At 38.2% G+C, this 21835-nt stretch overlaps 4 protein-coding genes and 1 pseudogene across 4 annotated transcripts; 1 reads left to right on the top strand and 4 right to left on the bottom strand.

The window, feature by feature from the left end:
- Nucleotides 1-1172: 1172 nt before the first annotated feature.
- On the bottom strand, nt 1173-5250 carry LOC110766511 (Transmembrane amino acid transporter family protein). The gene is made up of 11 exons (XM_021969851.2): nt 4896-5250; nt 3946-4235; nt 3637-3851; nt 3450-3473; nt 3188-3368; nt 2856-3075; nt 2628-2763; nt 2351-2516; nt 2064-2107; nt 1799-1861; nt 1173-1686 (listed from the first exon to the last, which is right to left on the bottom strand). Exons 1-11 carry the CDS (start codon nt 5099-5101, stop codon nt 1594-1596), a joined length of 1638 nt encoding a protein of 545 aa, XP_021825543.1. The 5' UTR covers nt 5102-5250; the 3' UTR covers nt 1173-1593.
- An 846-nt stretch (nt 5251-6096) lies between these two features.
- Nucleotides 6097-7588, bottom strand: LOC110766483 (uncharacterized). The gene is made up of 2 exons (XM_021969817.2): nt 6449-7588; nt 6097-6360 (listed from the first exon to the last, which is right to left on the bottom strand). The coding sequence occupies exons 1-2, from the start codon at nt 6718-6720 to the stop codon at nt 6219-6221; spliced, it is 414 nt and encodes a 137-aa protein (XP_021825509.1). The 5' UTR covers nt 6721-7588; the 3' UTR covers nt 6097-6218.
- A 137-nt stretch (nt 7589-7725) lies between these two features.
- Nucleotides 7726-9539, bottom strand: LOC110766509 (putative E3 ubiquitin-protein ligase RHC2A). The gene has a single exon (XM_088254829.1). It carries the CDS (start codon nt 9286-9288, stop codon nt 8224-8226), a length of 1065 nt encoding a protein of 354 aa, XP_088110955.1. The 5' UTR covers nt 9289-9539; the 3' UTR covers nt 7726-8223.
- Nucleotides 9540-13098: 3559 nt separating this feature from the next.
- LOC110766523 (uncharacterized) lies at nt 13099-15411 on the top strand. The gene is made up of 6 exons (XM_021969860.2): nt 13099-13375; nt 13508-13650; nt 13768-13818; nt 13941-14162; nt 14298-14400; nt 14611-15411. Exons 1-6 carry the CDS (start codon nt 13290-13292, stop codon nt 15191-15193), a joined length of 1188 nt encoding a protein of 395 aa, XP_021825552.2. The 5' UTR covers nt 13099-13289; the 3' UTR covers nt 15194-15411.
- Nucleotides 15412-15523: 112 nt separating this feature from the next.
- LOC110766524 (protein LATERAL BRANCHING OXIDOREDUCTASE 1-like) lies at nt 15524-20580 on the bottom strand (annotated as a pseudogene).
- Nucleotides 20581-21835: the final 1255 nt, after the last annotated feature.

Genomic DNA, 21835 nt, shown 5'->3' with positions numbered 1-21835 from the left:
AAAACCCTAGAATAATTCATCCCGAATCACCATTTCTTCATATCTCTGAGTTGTGTTGTGTGCTTCACCATAAGGTTTACTAGGTTTTAATTGTACATAGAGCAAGAATAATTGAATGATATCGATGATGGCATCCTCGTGCTAAAAGCATGGAGCTACCTTTTTCTTGTTGTTGGTTGGAACTTGGAGGACTCTTGAATTTTGAAGTTATTTTAAAGGGCTGCTGCACATGACTGAACTGATGGCTCTCCTCTCCTTTGGCCGGGGATAGGCTCTGTGAGGCTGTGAGTTGGACAGCTAGCACCTGACATCTGCCCTTAAGGCCCCTCCCAATTAAAGAAGAAAAACTTATTTGCAATGGGATTATACTATTTCACCATCTTCAACCAATAATGTCATGCTACCTGAAAGTATTATCATATATGTCATAGTATTATTGACAAGTTATAATGTCTTCCATTAAAGGGTCCTCTCTTTCATTGGTCCTACAAATATAGGCCTCATTTGGTTCATGAGAAAGGAGATTTGGGGATGGGAAATCAATTGCTTTCCCACGTTTGGTAGTCCATGCATAGGAAATCGTTGCTTGGCCCATGGAAAAGTAGGGGGGAAAGTGAAGCCATCCTCCCAACTTGAGTTTTGTTTTCCCTCATCATGGGAAAGTTTGGGAAAATTAGCCAACATTAAATACACATTTTACATGACCATTTTGTCCCCATTAACAATTTAGAATTACAATATATCATTAAATGCATTCTTTTTTTATTTGATTTAATATATGTATAATTGAAAATTTATACAAATTTTGTTTTCCATTACTATTCAAAACAAACATAGGAAAGGAAATAAAGTGGTATCTCCCGGTTACTTTCCCAGCATTATCAAACGTAAGAAAGGAATCTTTCATTTCCCATCCATTGGAAAATGATATGGGAAATGATTTCCCCTCAAATTTGTTCCGTGAACCAAACGGAGCCATAGGGTACTACGCTACTTCATACAACACTGAGCATCGATACAAGATATCTGGGTGAATTCGACAAATACCCTTCACTAATTGAGCGAAATATCTTCCGTATCTTTTGCCAAAACAAATAAATATATCAACTACATTAAGTGTTCATGTACTGCTACTAAAATAGTTAATTGTCAAAACCAAAATCGGTGGTGAGGCAACCAATGCAAATTGTGAATACTATAAACAAAAAGCCTCCGGTCGGTTGCACATGTAATGCTGAATTGTTTGAGGGCAGGAACAGTACTGCTGTTGCTTGCATGATTGAAACATTGCTTGGGCACTAGTTTCCATTTCTCCACAAATGGATTGATGCATGCTAAGTCCTGTTGGGCTCGTGAATTACAAAACTTTGTTGGAACCAAATGAACCCCCTTTATTGAACATATAAAGGACCAAGTTCATTTAATTTTGTGTAATAAGAAAGCTAGCTGAATGTCACATATTGGGTTGTTTGTTCCTATGTGTTGAAAGTCTACAGTACAATGGTTGTATTACATGGTGCAACAAACCAATAACGAAACGACGCGTGATCATTCTCCCTCCTTTACCTTTAGGCTAGAATATCATGTGTTAAATTACATTTGGTCAGCTATTCTTGAAATTGCTGAGTATGTTCCAATAGTAGAACACACCACCCCCACAATTATGATCAGAATGCATGTTGCAATCTGAAAATTAGAGCAGGAAATATTGTGAAAGAGGCATTATTAATATTGCAGAAACTTTCTGATAAATTAATTGCATTGAGTAATAATGACAATAATGGGTTGTGATTCTTACCTGCAGTTTAGTTAATCTACCTCTGTGTAGGACGAGATAGCACACACATGGAAAAACAACAGCCTGTCAAGCAATAATAGAAAAAAATAAATAAATAAAACAAGAAAAAGATTTCAATTCATTAATGAACTGCGTGCAATCTTGTGTATATATATCCTAAGAGCTTTAGTTGCAGAATAGAGCGAGCCGGTAGCTCGATCATGCATGCCGATCGACCGGCTCCCTCTATCCTGGAATTGAATGGGTTGATGAAGAAATTACTCACCACTAGCATTGCTACTAAGGATCCCATCAATGCCATCACAGAGCCTGCAGTCCAGTTGACAAAATGAACAGCTTAGTAGACGCCACACTTTATATCCAAAGAACTTTGCCTTGTCTTTTTATTTTAAGCAAATATGTTCTTTTATCATATGATGTGATATGTTATGTTGTTCGATTGTGAATCAAAAATTGTTCATTAGCTGAATTTTGTTAGTAGTTGATAGCCAGCAGAGTGAAAAACACGTCTTTTATTTTAAGAGTTTGAACTTCTCACACACATATGCTTACCAAAGAATGGAAAACTCATCGCCACGGCCAAAGTTGATGAAACTAGAAGTGTTCTAACGAAAATCGAAACACAGTGAGATCCCGTCCAAGCTTCGGGAAAGAGTTCCTCTACACTCAAAGCCACTGGTGTCATTGTCAAGGCATACTTTGTCATTGGGTTCACAATCTGCATAATCAAGAGACAAAAAAAAGAAAAAGAAGAGATAATCAATATATATATATGCCAATAAAAAAAGAAACTCTGGAAAAAAACAGAACCAATTTTCTTAAATCATACTGTTGTCCAGACTGCAATTTTGGAAGCAACAAACTGTGTGGGCATGTTTAGAGTGAACTGAGAATGGATGGAGTCTCCAAACATTAGAAAGCCGCATACTGCTACCCCAGTGTATATGAAAAAGCAAAATGTAACACTGCAGCAGAGGAACATGTCAAATACTTTGTCACATTTTTAAAACCAGGATTTTTATTTTATTTTAAATAAAGCCAATGTTGGTCACCTCACCTGGTTATTAGAACTGCTGAAAATTGTGATGGTTCTTTCATGGAGGTATAGATATTTGGGAAGACCGAATGGCCGGCGAAGCCAAAGCCATAGATACCAATTGTGACCGATATATCTGAAAGGTTTAAGGCTGTTCCTCTGTGATGAAATCCAACTTGGTTCACCACCCCAACCCACAGCAAGCAAAGGGCCACCAGGATTGATGCAACCACTCCTCCAACTGAAAACATTGGTTCAATTGTACAACTTTTCTAGAGCTTAGATGTTCAACATTGTGAAATTGAAAGCATAAAGATTTACATAGATTAAGATAAGTGATCAGAATATGAAACCTGAGAGGTAAGAGAGCAAACTAAGGTTTTGAAGCCATACAGTTGGAAGAATTACAAGAGTTGCTGTGATGCCAAAGATATGATGGCTATCAAGATGGATTCCACCAAGTGTCATTTGGGTGTTTGGGAACACTGATGCCAAGTTATCACTCATCATGGTCAAAAACTCCACACAAGCACCCTACATCACACAGGCATTGAACTTTTAATGTATATTGGAAAGAGGGAGGCATAGAGGAAACTAAGAGTTCTGTGCACTTACATATAGTTCTAGATACAATATTATCTGCATGACCCAAAACCCAAGTGTCAGTGTTGCTTCAAACATAGAAACATGCATGGCTGATATAATAATTTTGTGATGTGAATCCAAAAATTACAAGACTATGAATCTTGGACCATTGAATTCACAGACAACATAAGCATATATCAAAGTAAGTTAGCCTTACAGATAAGAAAAAACGACCGGTGGAGCCAAAAGCAGCCTGGCCAATATCCGGGTATGTTCGGAGCCCGGGACAGCTTTCTAAGCATCTCTTCAACAAAATTCCAGTATAGCAACAGATAACACCATATAAAGCAAGTAGTATGAGGCTCAACCACCCTCCTTCTTTTATTGCATATGGGGTTGTAAGAAGTCCTATCCCACATAGAACATTGGTTCCTGCATAATAAAATGATTAAATTCTCTGTTAGAAACTGCAGTGTGGAAGCTCATTCTCTGCCAGAAATCTACCATGAAAATTGATTGTTATTACCATTAAGTACAGCTTGGGGAAATGAACAGCAGCGTTCCTTGGGTGGGGGCAATTCCGGGAGGGAGCCTTTTGAGGCGTAGGAAGAGTAGATGGAGAATTTGGCAGCTTGGGAAGGTGAGGGAGGCACTTCTTTGTCCAAACTGGTTTGAGAATTGAGTAGCCTTGTGGTGCTTGAACCAGAATCAGATATTGAGTGCCGCTTGTCAAGTGTAGACAAAGAATTCAAACTCGCCGCCCCTAGGAACCCAAGGGAAGGAGGCGTCACACTTGTGTACATGTCAATCGATTGCCTGCATGCACATATTCAAGAGGAAATAGTCGACATATTAGGATACATTACAAGACATTTGATGTTGGCAACTTATTAATGTTGTTTCTTAGTTGCAAACACCCACTAGTGTAGTGGTTTTGAGCATTTGTTCCCTTCAGAAAAGGTCATGGGTTCGAGCCCTAACATCCGTGTAATGTGTATGAGTTTAGTATACTATCGTCCCTCTCCATAGAAAAGGTCCTCCGAAAAAAAAAAAAAGACGAAGTTGTTTCTTAGTCTTTTCAGTTACCAAATGATACACTGTATAAAGTAAATAGTGGTTCAATCACTAAGAATATATAATATCACATTTAGGCGTAAAAATTATCATGAAACCCCAATGAAGGAAAAACATGTTAGGGTATGGTGAATCTGGACAATTGTTTAGGTTAATTCTTGTTGAGGTATGTGGATTTTGAACTTAGAACTTCTTTTAATATTGCACCCAAAAAAAAAAAAAAAACCACTATACAAAAAGCTAGCTAATATATGTTAATTCTTGTTTGAATGCGTGATACATATTCACAGTTTAGCAATATAAAAATCTTATCTGCATCGACAAACCATGTTACAAGAAGAAAACAAATACTATACACACATATTTATATACGTATAATCTTGTAGCCTGTGAAGAATTTACCGATAGCTTTGAGGCCATGCATTAATATTAACATCAATGGAGTTTTGGGATAGATTTCTTGAGGGAGCTCTAACGATATCGGATTCGGTATCGGCTTCATATTGCTCACAAGACCTGTGTGCTTGGTTTTCTTCATCATCTGTGTGAAAGTTGTCGTCCCCACGATCGGGACCAAGATCCTCGTCGAACCTCATCCCACTCATCATCACTTTCGATCGTCCTTGATTAATACTAATCAAACCCAATTAGGCACGCATGCAAACACTTAATCTTGAGCTCCTAGCATTAAGCGAAAAAACAACCTAGGGCAAATGCAAAACAAAGACAGAGACAACAAGAAGATAGGCACTAACTGGTTCTGTCAGATTTGTATTTGGTTTCACCATCTGCTTGTGCATCCGAGGTTTTTGGAGATGACAGCGTGCATATTGCTGTACGTATGTGGCTGTGAGACCCTTCAAGGATCAAGACGTACACGTGTCAGTTGATTAGCAGGGCTGGTTCTTGCTGCTGGAAGATTTTGGGTGATGCGATCCGAACTTGAGGCTGTGTGTATACTATTACTAATGAAATTTGGTTTCTCATAGACTCCATATGGTTATATGACGACGAAATTGATTTGCTTGTGTAAAGAAAATAATTGATTGATAATTCTGGAAAGGAAATTGAAACAATTTTTGCAACATATTTATTATGGTCAAGGTCGTCCCTTTCCCTTACCAATTTAGCAACTTTCCTTAGACGAAGAAACATTCTACTTTGCAATTGCAGTTGACCTCTTTTATTCTATATAATATTCATTCACGCAATCGAAGTCCTCTGTTGAATTCTTCTACTTTTCAGTATCGTTTCTATAAGAAAAAAAAACTATATTCTAAGAAGAAATAGGTCTCAAAAAGAGAAAAGAAAATAGACAACGTATATGGCAAGTTGCTTTCATCATATGTCAATATTATCGATTCACTTATATTATAATACGTGTATATATTTTTAATGCTATACTCTAGGTCCATGACATATAAACATATTGTTCACCCATATTTAACATGTGAATTGGTAACCCTACGTGACGGTCCGACTGCCAAACCAAAAAATTTCCCAGATGAAGTAGATCCAGTTCAGTTGGTATGGGATCACATGGATGACAGTCGCAGCAATATTGACAAGCCAACTTTAAGTTAAAAGTCTTTAACAACAGTAGTGATAACTAAAGAAAAGGTTTATTCTTTTATGTGACAATGTTAAAAGGGAAACGCTGTTTATAAGCTTTGACAGCACCAGAGCGAGATCAAAGTTACAAAACAGAGAAAGAAAACGAGGGATCTATCTTTTGTCGATTTGGTTGAGCTTGCCAAGGCCATTGCACCGAGCACAGACAATCTGAGCCTCGTCCTTCCGTGCTGCATTAGCCCTCAAGGTCACCCCTGCCTTCCGAACGAAACCCGCTCCATCGCATTCGGGACACCTAAAACGAGCACAGCAAACACAACTCAAAAAATTTTTATGAAAAGAGAAGTCAATGAAATGAGAGAGCAGGGTAGTTAGTTAATTACAGGTCCTTGCGGGAGAAGATAATTGGGAAGGCAGTTCCAAGCAGAGCCACTGCAGCAGCTCCAGCTATCAGGTAGGGGGTGCCATCAGCTGATACATCTCCAATGGCAGCAACCACAGTCAATGCTCTCTTCTTCTCAATCCTAGACTTCCACAACAGAGATTTTGACCCTGCCTGTGTCGTCAAGAGAGAGGGGCTGCTGCGGCCGACCGCAACCGGTTGCATCAGTGGCTCTGCAGAAATGATAGTCAGAGGAGAAGACATTGATCCCATCTCTGTAGAAATCTAGTAATTTCAATTTTCTCAGCTTGGATGTGAAAAAGGGGGTTTTGGTTTGTGTTTTCTTCATTCTAAATGGATAGGTAGGGCCAATAAGAACCCAAGATTTTTGTGGGTTTAAAGATAAGGCTGGGTCCACGCCGACTTCACTTGTTTAATAGAGTGGGGGCAAGAAGGAGCTGGCTGAGACTAACTGGTGGCTTGAAGCAAACGAACGGTGGGGAACGGGTTGTGGGTAATGAGCGAGCTAAGCATGAAGTACCATATTCCAACAGGTTGGGCCGCGTGAAAAGTCCTAACCATGACTCAGAGAGCGAAAGACTTGCATTGCTGTGAATGAGCAACGAGGAGCGCGATGGCACAAGACTTCCATTGCGATGGCTCATCAACAGTTCACATGCAACAAAGGGTAGAATTTACTAGGAATAAAAGGACTTAATTGGCAATGAAGAAATATATACCATCACACAATGATCAAAGACCAGAACTTTTTGCAGTTTCTGAAGCATTTGGTCAGCTGCTTGAGCAGGCCGAAATTCGTTTTAAAAGAGATGATGCGTGTGCTTCCAGCAAATTCCTTTTTATTTCATGAAAATGTGCTTGGAATTATCAAATTAACAACCGCAAATTCATTGGTTAGCAGAAAAAGAAAATCAAACACCCCCATCTATGGCATTAAAACTCAATTCGCGTATGCAGAGTGGGAAGAGAACCTGTGGCAACATCAAAGAAGCAATAAAACAGAAATACCAAAGCAACATTGCATAAATTGACAGGAGCAAACTTAAACAAAATCATCCTTCCTGGCTTTTCATGAAATCATAGTGGTAAATAATGGTTTACTTTAGAAGAAACTGCAAATTCTGAGTGATGAAGATGGCCTAATTCCCAACTGGAACTTACTTCACAAGTTAGGAAATTAATCCCATGATCCAACTGAAATTGAGAGATTGGCATCCCAAATCAAATTTTGCTGAGAATAAATGCAGAACAACAACATCAAAGAAGAGAGCCAGTAATCACTTTGGATTAAAATGAGAACAATCAAAACAATCCTAAGTAAAACAATAGACAACCAAAAAGAACAAAAAACAGCCACCGGCTTCTAGGTCAATTCACTGTAACCCTGCAATTCTGCAACAAGCGAGGCCTTTTAAGTCCTAGCAGTAATACAAACAACAACAGAAAGCCTTGTACCACCTCTCCATTGCTAACTTTCCAATGCTGCCAAGCCACCACTTTAATCCCTTGGCTTTACTTCTCCTCCTCCTCCTCCTTCCAAATGTGCGAAAACTAATTCCCTAGTCTCTCTACCAAATTCAAAATTTCCATCTCTTCCACAGAGCCCCAATTGAGAGACTCTTCAATTCTCTGTCATGTATTGCTATTTACACCAAACAAACGATAAATGTACAAACTTTCCCTTCCTCAACAACAACATCAGCACAACGTAATCAAAATATCAGAACCCAATAACTATAAAACACTAAACCTCAATCAGTTATCTTCCAAAGGCCAACGCTGGCTTCTCCTCCTTGATGATCTACTAAACACATTACCAGACCCGCTTCTCGAGCTTCTGAGCCTCCCGAAAAAGGAGAAGAAATTGCGAAAAGCCTGAGCAAACCCACCAGTCTCCCTCGCTCTTCTTCGAGAAGCCCATGAAATCCTCCTAGGAGCACCAGCCGTATTGAACCCACCATCCATCTCAGTGTAAACAACTGGAAGCTCACGCTCAGCAGCTCTCCTGCCTCCGGTGAACCTGCCCACAGCGAATCCGCCCCCGGGCAATCTCCAGATAGTCAACCCCACCGTCTCTTCTTCTCCAACCATACCATTATTCTCCGGCGACGCTCTGCCACTGCCACGCGGCCCGCGCACGTCAGTAGGGAGTTGGTGGCGGCAAACCGGGCACGAGTTTCGAATCGAAAGCCATGGGAATATACAGTCGGAGTGGTAGATGTGCTTACAGGGCATCTCGCGAGCTTCCGAGTCGAGCTCGAACGCCTCTTTGCAAACAGCGCAGTGCGACTCGGTGGAGACGTGGTCGTCGGCGATTTTGATGACGGGCATGGACTCGATGGCGGCTTTCGACGCCGGAGGGTGGTCGAGCCGTGCGACGCCGTTTTCCAATTGGGTCAATTGGTGGAGCAGCCGGTCGAAACCCGATCCCATTAAGAAGTCCGACATGGACGACGGCAGAGGGCGGAGGCCCAAACCGGCTCCGTCATCGTAGTAAAGCTCGAAGCTGCCCGGGTCGGATTCGGTGTCAGGTGGGCCTCGGAGGACAATAACCGGGTTGAACGGTGAGCGATCGCGGCTGCTTCTCTGGCTCCGGCGGAGATTAGGCGGGCTCGGGCTTTGCGAAATTGGAGTGTTATCGAGGAACATCGCGGCGGTGGGGAATGGGTGGTGGAGCGGAGATCGGGTCGGGGTCTGGATCTCTTCGATGAATCCGGCGCCGCAATCGGGGCAGAGGATCGAGTCTTGGGCCCGGATCCGAACCCGAATCGATCGGCTACATGTGTAGCACCAGTATGAGGCGGAGCCCAGGGAAGCCATCAGAAGCTATCAGAAACCCTAAACAGTGAAGACCAGAGAAAGAGGCAAAGGCCCTTTCTTTATCTTCCGAAATTGGAAAAAGACTGAATCTTTGTTGAAGTAAAAATGAAGCCCAGAAATCAAGAACGAATGCAATCCAATTTCCAGAAGCTCAGATCGTTCAGTGAATTCGAAGGCGAAGTGAAGCAGAGAGCAATAGGAGAGGGAGAGAGGGAGAGAGAGAGAGAGAGAGAGAGAGACGAAGGTAAAAATGGGAAATACAAAGCTTTTAAAAGGAGGTGCAGGTAGCGCGTCGTTCGTTATTAAAGCGTGGCATTTAAGCTGTACACAGTACATGTATTTTAACCTCAAAAAGCGAAAACCAAATCAATAAATGAAAAATGGAAAATGCGAAAAGACTTAAAATAGTTTTAGTCACTCAATTTTATACGAAATTTTAATTTGATCACTAAGAAATAAATTTAGGCAAATTATAACTCAAAGTTTTTGGTTAAGTAAATACGAAGAGTGGCGGCATTAAAGTATAGGTCACGGTATTCTCAAAATTTCTATTACAAGTGAACTACTCAATGAAAAAATAACGACCGACTATTTGCGGTATGGTGATTTTTGAAACCGCGAACCGACCGCGTTTTGCGGTTTACCGCATTGCGGTAAACTGCAAAAAGCGGTCGGTTACCGTGAATTAGCGGTTTAAAACCGCAAGTTTTTTTTGTGTCATAAAAATCCAACTTCTCAAGCATCACAACCTAAAGAAAATTAAAGTTCAATTCCAAGCATTCCAATTAAAGTTAAACTTCTCAAGCATTCCAATTCCAAATTCTTTAAAGTTACAAACGAAAAGGAAAATACAATGCAAAATGAATTAAAGTTTACAACCCAAAAGAAAATCCAATTTAAAGTTAATTAAAGTTACAAACTAAAAGGAAAATGCAATGCACCAATATTACAAACTAAAGTTACCAACTCAAGTGTTGGTGGTGGTAAGTGGATTTGAAGAACCCCATTGTGTTGATTGAGCACCAATGCTATCTACAAATAAAACAACATAAGTTTAGTACATTTTATTATAAGAAGAAGCATAAATAACATGAGCAAAAATAAACTAATTACTTACAAGTTGTCATATATTCCATTTCCTTGTAGAATTCAACCTCATCATCCGTTGGTTCCTTGTAAAAGGAAAATTCGTCCGCTCTAAGCCAATCACTAGTACACACTAATGCCTCTACCATTTTAGGATGCAAAGAACTTCTAAAAGGATCCACAATCCTCTTGCCTAAGCTAAAAGCATTTTCACTAGCAACCGTAGAACTTGGAATTGCAAAGATATCCTTGGCAACTTGTGAAAGAATAGGATATCTTGTTTGATTCCCTTTCCACCAATTCAGGAGATTGAATTGTTTGCTCAATGGGCTCTCAAAAGGATCCGTCAAGTATTTATCCACTTCATTGGATATCTCAACGGATTGCTCATCCTTCCTCTTTTGCATTGATGTGAGAGAGAAGCCGATTTTGAGAGTTGAGAGAGAGAGAGAGAGAGAGAGACGAATGAGAATCAGAGAGTTGAGATGAGAGAGTGAGATCGCATAAGGAGAGAAGAGAGGCTTAGGTCTGATCGCATCTAACGGCTACGATTAATGGGTGTGAATACAAAATAAATATTGTATGAAATATACTTGTTTACGTACAATATATTGAATATAACTTATATTAGTCACAGAGCCAAAAGCCAAAATCCTTCATTATATAAGTATATTTATATTATATTCAATATAATATATTTTAGATAATATTATTTAAAATATATTTGCGGTTTGCGGTAACCGCAAGTTTTGAAAATCAAATACCGCAACCGCAACTGCAAATGCGGTTCGGTTTTAAATACCGCAAATGCGGTTCGGTTTACCGCGATTGCGGTTTCATTGCGGTAAATTATCGGTCGGTTTTTGCGGTTTTTCGGTAAAAAATGCCACCCCTATATTTTAACCTCAAAAAGCGAAAACCAAATCAATAAATGAAAAATGGAAAATGCGGAAAGACTTAAAATAGTTTTAGTCACTCAATTTTATACGAAATTTTAATTTGATCACTAAGAAATAAATTTAGGCAAATTATAACTCAAAGTTTTTGGTTAAGTAAATACGAAGAGTGGCGGCATTAAAGTATAGGTCACGGTATTCTCAAAATTTCTATCACAAGTGAACTACTCAATGAAAAAATAACGAAATTTCTATAAACCGTAAACGTTGAGTTGTATGCGTATTAATTAACTAAATTATATTCTCATTAATTAAATTACAATTTCGTATAAAATCTAATGACGAAAAAGAAATTTAGTCTTACAAAAATAATTGATACGCGGTATTCAACTGCACACGTACGAGTCACGACGGGCGGACAGACATAAACGCAATGTCGCCGTGGCCCATATTGACGTCTGGGTCTCCGCGAACGTTTTGAAAAGGCGTTTGACTGGCGTGGCAATTGGGCGACCAAAACGACATGTCGTGTCAGTTTTGTTTACATGTTACAGGCTACAGCTCACTGATGAAGGCTTTATGGAGTGAGGGGATGGACCCTACCTAGTGGCTAGTAGGACTAGCAACCACACACGAAAAGACAACATTTGATTATGGAAGACAGAATATTCCACGTTTGCACCACTATTGTATTATTTAATGGTTTCAATTTGCGGAGCCAAATCATTGGTCTAGTGAAGTGGCCATTGCCAAGTTGCCAACGCCATGCGAGGGAGCACGTTGTATTGTATTTACCAACTTCAACTCCGTCCATAAACGCAAAATTAGCAAACAGCGATGAATTTATTAAGCCTGAGGCAAATCTTGCTGACAGCCAACCAGTGAATTAGGTTTTAGAGGTCACTCTCCGCCACTAATTATCCTCCATCACCGATTGCTTTAGTGTACATTAAGTTTGATATACTTTGTTAGTTCATATTCTAACCACTTAGTGTTCAGACCTAAATTTCGCTGTCCTGTCTATACATGATTTATATCTGGATCAAATGTGAATCCAAGATTGATTTACATTCATAAATTATTCATGCATGCGTAAACAACTAACCGTAGTATAATTCGTGTTATTATAATTTCATTTGTTTGCCTCTCCAGCAACACGTTAGGCAAAGCGGAAACTTGATATGCATTACTAGCACCCCCACTGGTATGTAATGCAACATCTTAATAGTGCATTTGGATGAGGAAAATAAACTTGGGAGTTCAACAAAAGTTAGAATTTTTAAATTGACATGAATCAATTCCCGTGTTTGAACAAAAAAATATAGAAATATAGAAATTCTGCGTGGGAAAAAACATGGAATTTGGAGGTCATAAATCCCAACTTTAAATTCTACCTAAAAATTGTCATTTCTAAAATTTCAAGAGAGATTGAGTTTTTAAAAAAGATAACTTTACAAATAAAGCTCAAATTTCGTATTTTAAATCTGTTACCCAAACAAGAAACTTTACAAATTCTAGAACATTAATTTCCGTCATTTATGAATTCCTTTGTACTTTTAAATTTTCTCATCCAAACGCACTGTAAGTCTAAGGCTAGCAGTTGTTTAATATACACAATTGGTGACAAAAAAAAAGGAAAAAAAAAATAAAAAATCCCATGATTCAACAGAATTGGGCCTTCCACCGAAGACTGAAAGACTAGTACACAAAATTTATTGGGCCTCTAAAAACCTCAGCCCAACCTAATCTAACTTGCTGGCCCATAGGCCGGGCAGCTCGGCGCCCTGCCGCCTGCGTGTCTTCCTTTTAGTTCTAGTGCATAAACTAGAGTTCCAGAACTATCAAGAGGTTTCGAGAACTTGAAGTCTGAGCGGTGTTGTATGTCGACTTATATTCCTATATAACTTTGCTGGTGCTTTAAACCGTTTCCTTTGTAATTTATTGTTTCTTCATCAATTAGCAGAGCAGAGAAAAAGGCAGAGTTTTTAGGGTTTTGGTTTTGTTTAAGACGAAGCAACAATGGCAAAAGACGGACCCAACTGGGATGGATTGCTCAAATGGAGCCTCGCTCACTCTGATGGCACTGGCCCCAATCGCAATTTGAGGTACTTTTCTCTCTGCGCCCCAAAAATCATACTAATTACGCAATTATTTGTAATCAATGTATAGAAATACTCAAAAGCATGTGTGTGAATGTTAGAGACCAAATTGATTGGTTTTTGGTTGTGTTTTTATAGCGAAGAGGATAGGAGATGGTTTATGGAAGCGATGCAATCGCAGAGTATTGACGTTGTGAAGCGCATGAAAGAGATAACACTTGTAATGCAAACTCCTGAGCAGGTTTTGGAAGCTCAAGGAGTTACTCCTGCTGATATTGAAGGTTTGTCTCCTTCTTTTATTTAATAAAATATGAAATTCAGCTCCAAGTCTTGTTTTTTTGTTTTGAATTTATAACATATAATTAATTTTGTCGGTACTTCTTTTGCGTCTGTGGCAGATTTGTTGGATGAGTTGCAAGAGCATGTTGAGTCTATTGACATGGCCAATGGTAAAATTTCTGACCCTTTTCTTTGAACTGGACTTTTGCTATCATCTTATTTGGTGTGTGTTCTTTTGCATATTGATATTTGGGTCTTGTGCAGAGTAACATTGGCTGTTAATTTGTCACAGATCTTCATTCCATTGGCGGTTTGGTCCCTCTTCTTGGTTACCTGAAGAATTCCCATTCTAATATCCGAGCAAAGGCTGCAGAAGTTGTGACCACTATTGTCCAGAACAACCCCAAGAGCCAACAATTGGTCATGGAAGCAAATGGCTTAGAATATCTGTTTTCTAATCTCACATCCGACCCTGATGTGACTGTTCGAACCAAAGCTCTCGGTGCAATTTCCTGTAAGTGCTGGTTTTAGTATTATGATGAACTATGTTTGCTGTTTAGTCATGTAAGTAAATGTGTTTTTCTAGTTATGCCCTGTCGTGAAAGGATATTGATGTAGCTTTTGCTTTCCAAATGAATGACCTTTTCAGCTTTAATCCGGCACAACAAACCTGGTAGCGTTGCATTTCGTCTAGCAAATGGTTATGCAGCCTTGAGAGATGCTTTATCTTCTGACAATGTGAGATTCCAGAGGTAATTGTGTGTTACAAGGATTTTGTTATATCTTCAGTTCACGGTTTGCTTTGGGCCATTTTGTTTATATGTTTTTTTGGGGAATTAAAACATATTAATGAAATTGAATAATTCATATATTTGGAAATCTTCACATGTTTATATGCCTTCATTTTTGCCTCATTTAGTGTCCCAATAATGAATTTCTTCTGAAAATTAACCATTTTTCAGGAAAGCCCTGAACTTGATTCAGTTCCTACTGCACGAGAATAGCTCTGATTGCAATGTAGTAAGTGAGCTAGGATTTCCACGCATAATGTTGCACCTTGCCTCTAGCGAAGATCTAGAAGTACGAGAAGCTGCACTCCGGGGCCTTCTTGAGCTTGCTCGAGACAAAGCTGATGGGTCCACTAGTGGTTTAGCTGATGAAGATGAGAAATTGAAGCAACTTCTTCAAGAGCGAATTAAAGGTATTAGTTCAATGTCTCCTGAAGATCTTGGGGCAGCTAAAGAGGAGAGGCAGCTGGTAGACTCCCTCTGGAATGCCTGCTACAATGAGCCATCTTCTCTTCGTGAGAATGGGCTTCTTGTGCTTCCAGGGGAAGATGCACCACCACCTGATGTTGCAAGCAAGGTTTTTGAACCTCGTCTTAGAGCTTTTGCTCCAAATCCTGCAGATAAAAACCCTGGTACCGAGAAGAAAGAAACTCCTCCTCCTCTGCTGCTAGGTGCAGGCCCTCCACCGGAAGCTGCAAATGTTCAAGGTAGTTCTACTACCAGAGATGATGCCAATGGGAGCTCTCAGACAAATTAGTAATGCAGCTGTGGCTGTTTTTGTTGCCTCTATTTAATCAGCTAATGGAACCAGTTTACTGTATCATACACTCGGTTGTAATTTCGTTCATTCCATTCCCCCATACCCCACCCCTTGTATTTCTCTGTAGATTCAAGAGTTTTTTGCTTTGCATAGTATCACATTTTGTTAGCTGTTGAGCCTGGTATTAATGAAAACAAGGTTTTTGTTGTTTCTTAGCTGAGCAGAACATAATCTGGGTTTGGCAACTTGAACTTGGAAGTGCGGCACAAAGTGCATAAGATTTATTTTATTTATCAAACAAAAGAGATAAGTGCATGGTCTTACAGGTACGGAGAAATGAAATTCAACAAGCTTGATGTTATTTTATTAACAGGCCCACTCAAAGTCATCAAGGAAGACTTGATCTGGCTTTTGGAAATGGAAACAGTTGCTCAATTTCCAGCCTTAGCCGTTTCAATATGCGCCTTCCCCTTAAGTTTACCCTTCAAGGAAGAACTCAGATAATCTCCATATCTAACTTTCTTATACATTCTTGATGTCTCCACCGTATTATCAAATGGTTCGACTTCAGCATCAACATGCGGACAAAGAAATGAAGCATAAGATATCCTCCTTTTGCTTTTGTTTGCGACAGCTCTGTATTCAATACTCTAGTACTTCCCATTGCTCCATATCTGTCATAGCTATAAGAACATGAAGCTTAGAAAAAAAATATTGTACTTCTTTAATAAAGTTCAAGTACCATTTTTACCTCAATACCATCTCCCACATTCACAACGAGAGCGTTCGGAATTGGCTTCACTGGCACCCATTCCCCTTCTTTTTGAATCTGTAATCCGGTTACATCGTCTTCTTGCATGAGTATGGTTATGGTGGTTGTGTCCGAGTGTGGACTTAGACCTAGTACTTTATCAGGCATGGAGCATGGACGAATGTAGTTCATCCGCAAAGCTTCGAGCAACTCTTTGTGTAGGCTAAGAAGAGTATGCTTCTCCAACCCCATAATTATAGATAGAGACCTTAGGAGCTCCTTGTTATAAAAAAAATGTAGTTTTCCTTTTCCGTAAAGCCAAATACAAAAACATTTATATTATAAATAACTTATAAATAAATTGGAAAGCTTTTAAGGTACAATGAAATTTAAGAAAATAAAATAATAGATAAGTAAAAGCAAAATAAATAATAAATAAGAAGGTGAGTTTGGTACGGTGAAGCACGTCAAAGACACTGTTCTAAAGCCTTTGTAGCCTCCCTACGTGCAGGTACTGACGGTCTACAAGACTCCAAGATACGACCCCTAGTACACAAACTCAAGTCACAGAACCATTGCCAAAATAATAATATAAAGTAGAGAATATATATAAAAGTAGAAAATGAGAGAATTAGTTTGTGGTGGTGATTGTGGTATGTGATATTCTGATGGTGTACTGTGTGTGTTTCACATGTGAAGGAGAAGTGACCTTTTATAGGCATCCAGTAACATGTAACCTTCACCAACCAAAAAAGTTCACTAACCAGAAAATTAAGGCATTCAATATAGAAATAAAACCTGAATATTAGATATTTATAACCCCACAATAAATTAAATAAAATAGCCAAAATAATTAAATAAATAAAATGGTTAAAATTTTAAAACCTTTTTAAAATTCCAACACTCCTCTCCAACTCTTTTGACTTCACTTGAATATGCCTCAATACCTCCCTTCATCATGATCAACACAACACTTATCAAGAAATTGCAAGTCAATTAGAGTTTAGCTAGCTTCATTTGCATATGTGAGTGACTTTGACCCGTTGATGGAAGTGATTGATGCTCCTAAGTATTAGAGGTTCACACTCTTAAAGGGTAATTAAAAATACTCTCTATTTTTCCCTGAGTGAAGCTTGTATCCCTCTGGTTCTGTTGGCCAAAACTTAAGATTCCTATTTTCTGGGTAAAGACTGAGAAGCAGTGGGTCAAACCAGTCCATTTTCTGCACTTGGGAAGCACCAAAGAGTTGCCCGTAGCCTTGAAACTCACCCAGTGGCGGATCCAGGATTATATGGCCAAGGGGGCTTAGTGTAAAAGTTCCAAAAATTTTCTACAATGAAAATTTTTCTATAAGATGGTGGTGATCGGCACTGGGCCACCGGCGAAGAGTTGATGGAGGTTGATGGCAGTGGCGAAGCCAGGATTTTATGTGTGTGGGGGCCTCTTACAAATTATAAAGAATCAAAAATTCGAACTCACAATACATACGAAAAATAGTATATATATCACATATGTCAAGAATTATATTGCTTATTGATTGCAATCATAATTGTCCTCAACAAAGGGATGGAAAAATACATTCTGAGCAAGAAAAATTGCAAGAATAGACAAATAGTAGCGATTTAGCAAATATCTTTAAAGCTTTTCTCCCCCCATTAAACCCAATAGAAAGAAAAAAATAAAAATTTCACAAACTAAAAAAACCTTACGTCCCTTCATGCATTCATATCATATATGAAAAAATGTTTTATGTAAAAATATTGACTAAGTATGAAAAATAGTTTTTTGGAATAATCATTTTATCAATATAATTTTTGGCGGATTTTATTCCTTACACATCAAATAAGAAAACTTGATTTTATGGGATTTTAGTATGAATGATATATTGACTTAATGAGCCATCATTTTTAGCCTAAATCGTATTTTGCACTAAAACCGATTTTTCATATTTTGATTTGGTGGGAATTTGATTTTCTAGTATTTTTATTTGAATCCAAATAGGGGGTACTTCCTTATTTACATTGTAAACTTAAGTAAATGGAGTAATATAAAAATAAATGAAAGTAAAAGGACAAATGGAGTAATATAAAAATAAATGAAAGTAAAAGGATTGAAAATGAAAATAAGGGGAGTCTCCACTTTGGCAAACACTTTACCCTTTATGGGCCGACCCGGTGTGAGTGGGGATTAGTCTGGGTTGTGGTTAAGGCTTAAAGGTGCCACTCATAGTTGGGGCCATCCAGGACCACCTCATGGTTCAGACAAAAAAAAAAAAAAAAAAGAAAATAAGGTAAGTGATGGAGATTGGGAGGTTAGAGTTTGAGAGGGGGTAAGTGATGCTGTTTGTTTTGTTTTGTTTTTTTTTTTAAAAAACCTGGCCCAAAACGACGTCGTTTTGAGGCCAGGTCAATTAAAAAAAATTTGACTGAGCCTTGGACCAAATGACGTCGTTTGGCAAGGCTCGTTTTGAAAAAAAATTAGCGCGCAGCAGCAGAGGAGACTTCACCTGGGACTTCCATCGAGCACTTGGTGTGCATACAAGGGGGCTTCTAGCAGCAGTCCAAGGGGGCTCTCATGGAGTCCCTTGCCAAATTTCCAGCCTTCCAAGGGGGCGTCCGACCCCTCTTGTTCCAACGTCGGTTCACCCCTGAACTCACCCGATGCCATACGAATCTTATTCTTCTCTTCTAATGGAAGTTCAAAGAACTTGGCCGTCCCATCCTTCATCTCCTGCAACACTTCTGCTGCCACTCCATGATTCACCACCTGTGCATCATTGCATGCACAGTTTGACTTTATATGTAACTTGAAAAGTGTTCATTTTTTGACCCAAAAAATAAGAAAAAGAAAAGTGTTCATTGATTCAAAGACTATCATCAAACAATCATCATGAAAAATGCCTGAATTTGTGCAGTCAACATTCACAGTTTGACAATATAAACAAAATAATGTAAGTCTAATAAAAAATAATACACCAATTATCTTAATTATTATAGGCCTTGGGCTATTTCAGTATCATTTTTTAGTCACTCCTACGAGGTGAGCATAAATTATAAAATATTCAATTTCTAGTACATGTTAGGATGATCACATGAAAGAATCCCCATTCTTTGCAAGCCTGGTCCAGTTTGTCAAGCTCCTCCTTGTGGCCTCGAGAGAGCAAAGAAAGATCAATGATAGGAATCCTGGAAGAAAGATCATTCTTTGGCTCGTCTTCTTCATTCCTAATGTTGGTAAAATTAAAGATAATTGCTATATTTATAGAATTTTGAAAATAAAACTTCACTATAAATTCGAAATAAGTACAGGAAAATAATGACAAGGAAAATTAAGAATACTTTACAGATGATCGAGTCTAGAACTTGGTTCTATCTCCTTAAGACGAAATTGCCTCCTCACAGGTGCTTTTAGGATTTGCTTGGCAAACGTCTCCCAGGATACAACGATCGGCTTCTTGTTGAAGTAGCACTACAATCCCCAAGAAAAGCGAACTCAAACTTGTGTATGAACTCTCTCTTACTAACTCACTATATTTCTAAAAATATAATGCTATGAATGCTCTAAATAATACTATTGTTGGATGACAATTGGATGAATCAAATGTTGTAGGATCTTCTCTATTTATAGGCAACAAGGCCTCTATTCAGAAAAGATGTGACTGAAGAATATTAACAAATGTGTCTTTTCATGTTGCAACCATAAGCCAAGAAGTGCAATGTTTCAATTTCTATGAAACAATGCAACTTAAGCCAAGAAGTGCAATGTTTCAATTTCTATGAAATAATGCAACCTTTCATATATGAAACAATGCAACTTAACACAAAAAGAATTATTATTTTACAAACAAAATAAATAATATTTTAGGCTTTTTATCACAAATGGTCCTTGACGTTTACGAAATTATCACGAATGGTCCTTGAGGTTTTTTTGTGACACTAATAGTCCTTAACGTTTGGACTTTTTATCACAAATGGTCTTTGCCGTCAAAAATTCTGTTAAGTGTATGATGTGGAAAATAAGTGGAGCCCACATGTACAATCACATCGTGACATGTGGATTAAATAAATAAATAAATATTTTTTTTTTATGAAAATCCATTAAAAAACCATTTAGCCTCTCTCTCTCTCTCTCTCTCTACTCTCTAAATGGTTTTTTTAATGGATTTTCATAAAAAAAATAATATTTATTTATTTATTTAATCCACATGTCACGATGTGATTGTACATGTGGGCTCCACTTATCTTCCACATCATACACTTAACAGAATTTTTGACGGCAAAGACCATTTGTGATAAAAAGTCCAAACGTTGAGGACTATTAGTGTCACAAAAAAACCTCAAGGACCATTCGTGATAATTTCGTAAACGTCAAGGACCATTTGTGATAAAAAGCCAATATTTTATTTTTCCTTGATTAAGAATATGACTATTCCCAATGAATACATACCATTTCATAAAAGTCATGTATTTAAAGTCACAAGTCCCACAATTTAATTTCCATTCAATTATTAAAAAATTAAATATATAATTTTCTAACACCTAATTATGAGGAATTTTTCAGGGACCTGCGAAGGGTCACTCTTTACCAGTTCTTGAACATTTGGTACATATGCCATATCAGGGTTTGAACTCATGTTTCTTTCTTGTTCTAAATGCTTCAGGTCAATTGTTGCAGATTGGTTACCTTTATTGGAGGAGGAGAATATGATTTGTTTTTTTGCGGGTGCAGATCATGTGCGAGATAAACTATATGTATACATATTGTTATATGTTCTATAATTGCGATAGTGTTAGGTAGAAATATTTGTTTAAACGTTTTATAAGAAAACATTTGATCACCTGCTCTTGTCGGTGTGCATGGCCAATAATATTAAACTCCATAAAGCATAGAGTATAGTGCAAATTTCTTTTTGTGTTGTTATAATTTTTAAATTGTATGTATATTTACATACGAGTTATTAATTTAGTGATACTTTTCTTTCTCGTGAAGATGCTCCAAATTTGAATTTCATATTCCTCATTGATGAAAAAAACTGCATCCATCATATATATATTGGACTAAAAAAAAGCACGAATACAACCAGGTCACGTGAAGGAACGCTTTTATGTGCCTGTGAGCTCCAAATTCATGACAGCCATTGGATTAATCCAACGGTTGATAGTGTTAACACCTAAAAAAATCTAAAGGACCCACAAATGCTTGATGCAATTTCGTATTTGAATAACAAGCCCCACTCAAAGTCATCATGAAAAACTTTATTTAATTTTCTTTTTCTGGCTTTCCCTTTCAAATAGATGCGGATCCTTTGCTTCGTTAACTTCAAATCTTTGTAGTTTCAATGTGTGCCTTCCCCCATAAGTTTCCCCTCAATGAACTCACCAGATAATCTCCATATATTTGACCTTCTTGTACATCCGAGACCTTGGGCACTTTCTACAGTGCACCAGGTGCACCCATGCACCATTTGTCCGAGACGGCACCTTCTACAGTGCACCAGGTGCACCCATGCACCATTTGTCCTTTATGATGCTCCCAGATTTTAAAAAAAATTGGTTACCGGTTATACAAGTTATCAAGTTTCCACTTTTTTAACATGCAATTATGCCCTTCCTGTTTGGCAATTGACATATGATTGGATAGTGATTTACAGTAGTTTGGATATGAGAATACCATAACATTGTAAGAGGATCTTAAAACTTATAAGTTACAAGATTTGGGTAGCAGTTTACAAATTTTTGAACCATGATTACAACATTAGGGTTCACCTAATCCATAATGTTGTAAATACTCATTTACAAGGATATGGATCCACATTACAAGGAATTGATAACTCCGGACCATGAGGATGTAACTTGGGTCCTTATTCTAGTAAAATGAGGGTTTACAAG

This window comes from Prunus avium, chromosome 6 (genome assembly GCF_965620075.1).
Source record: "Prunus avium chromosome 6, drPruAviu1.hap1.1, whole genome shotgun sequence".
Classification (NCBI taxonomy): Eukaryota; Viridiplantae; Streptophyta; class Magnoliopsida; order Rosales; family Rosaceae; genus Prunus; species Prunus avium.
This window is presented reverse-complemented; position numbering and strand designations above follow the sequence as displayed.

Bases quoted from the DNA above. Each gene is read 5' to 3' on its own strand.
- LOC110766511 (XM_021969851.2), bottom strand. From the start codon at position 5,101: ATGATGAGTGGGATGAGGTTCGACGAGGATCTTGGTCCCGATCGTGGG. The intron at 4,236-4,895 runs GTAAATTCTTCA...ATGTGCATGCAG, and splicing joins GCATGGCCTCAAAGCTATCG to GCAATCGATTGACATGTACA. The intron at 2,517-2,627 runs GTATGATTTAAG...TTGATTATGCAG, and splicing joins AAATTGCAGTCTGGACAACA to ATTGTGAACCCAATGACAAA.
- LOC110766483 (XM_021969817.2), bottom strand. From the start codon at position 6,720: ATGGGATCAATGTCTTCTCCTCTGACTATCATTTCTGCAGAGCCACTG. The intron at 6,361-6,448 runs GTAATTAACTAA...TGCTCGTTTTAG, and splicing joins ATCTTCTCCCGCAAGGACCT to GTGTCCCGAATGCGATGGAG.
- LOC110766509 (XM_088254829.1), bottom strand. From the start codon at position 9,288: ATGGCTTCCCTGGGCTCCGCCTCATACTGGTGCTACACATGTAGCCGA.
- LOC110766523 (XM_021969860.2), top strand. From the start codon at position 13,290: ATGGCAAAAGACGGACCCAACTGGGATGGATTGCTCAAATGGAGCCTC. The intron at 13,376-13,507 runs GTACTTTTCTCT...GTGTTTTTATAG, and splicing joins GGCCCCAATCGCAATTTGAG to CGAAGAGGATAGGAGATGGT. The intron at 14,163-14,297 runs GTAAGTGCTGGT...TGACCTTTTCAG, and splicing joins AGCTCTCGGTGCAATTTCCT to CTTTAATCCGGCACAACAAA.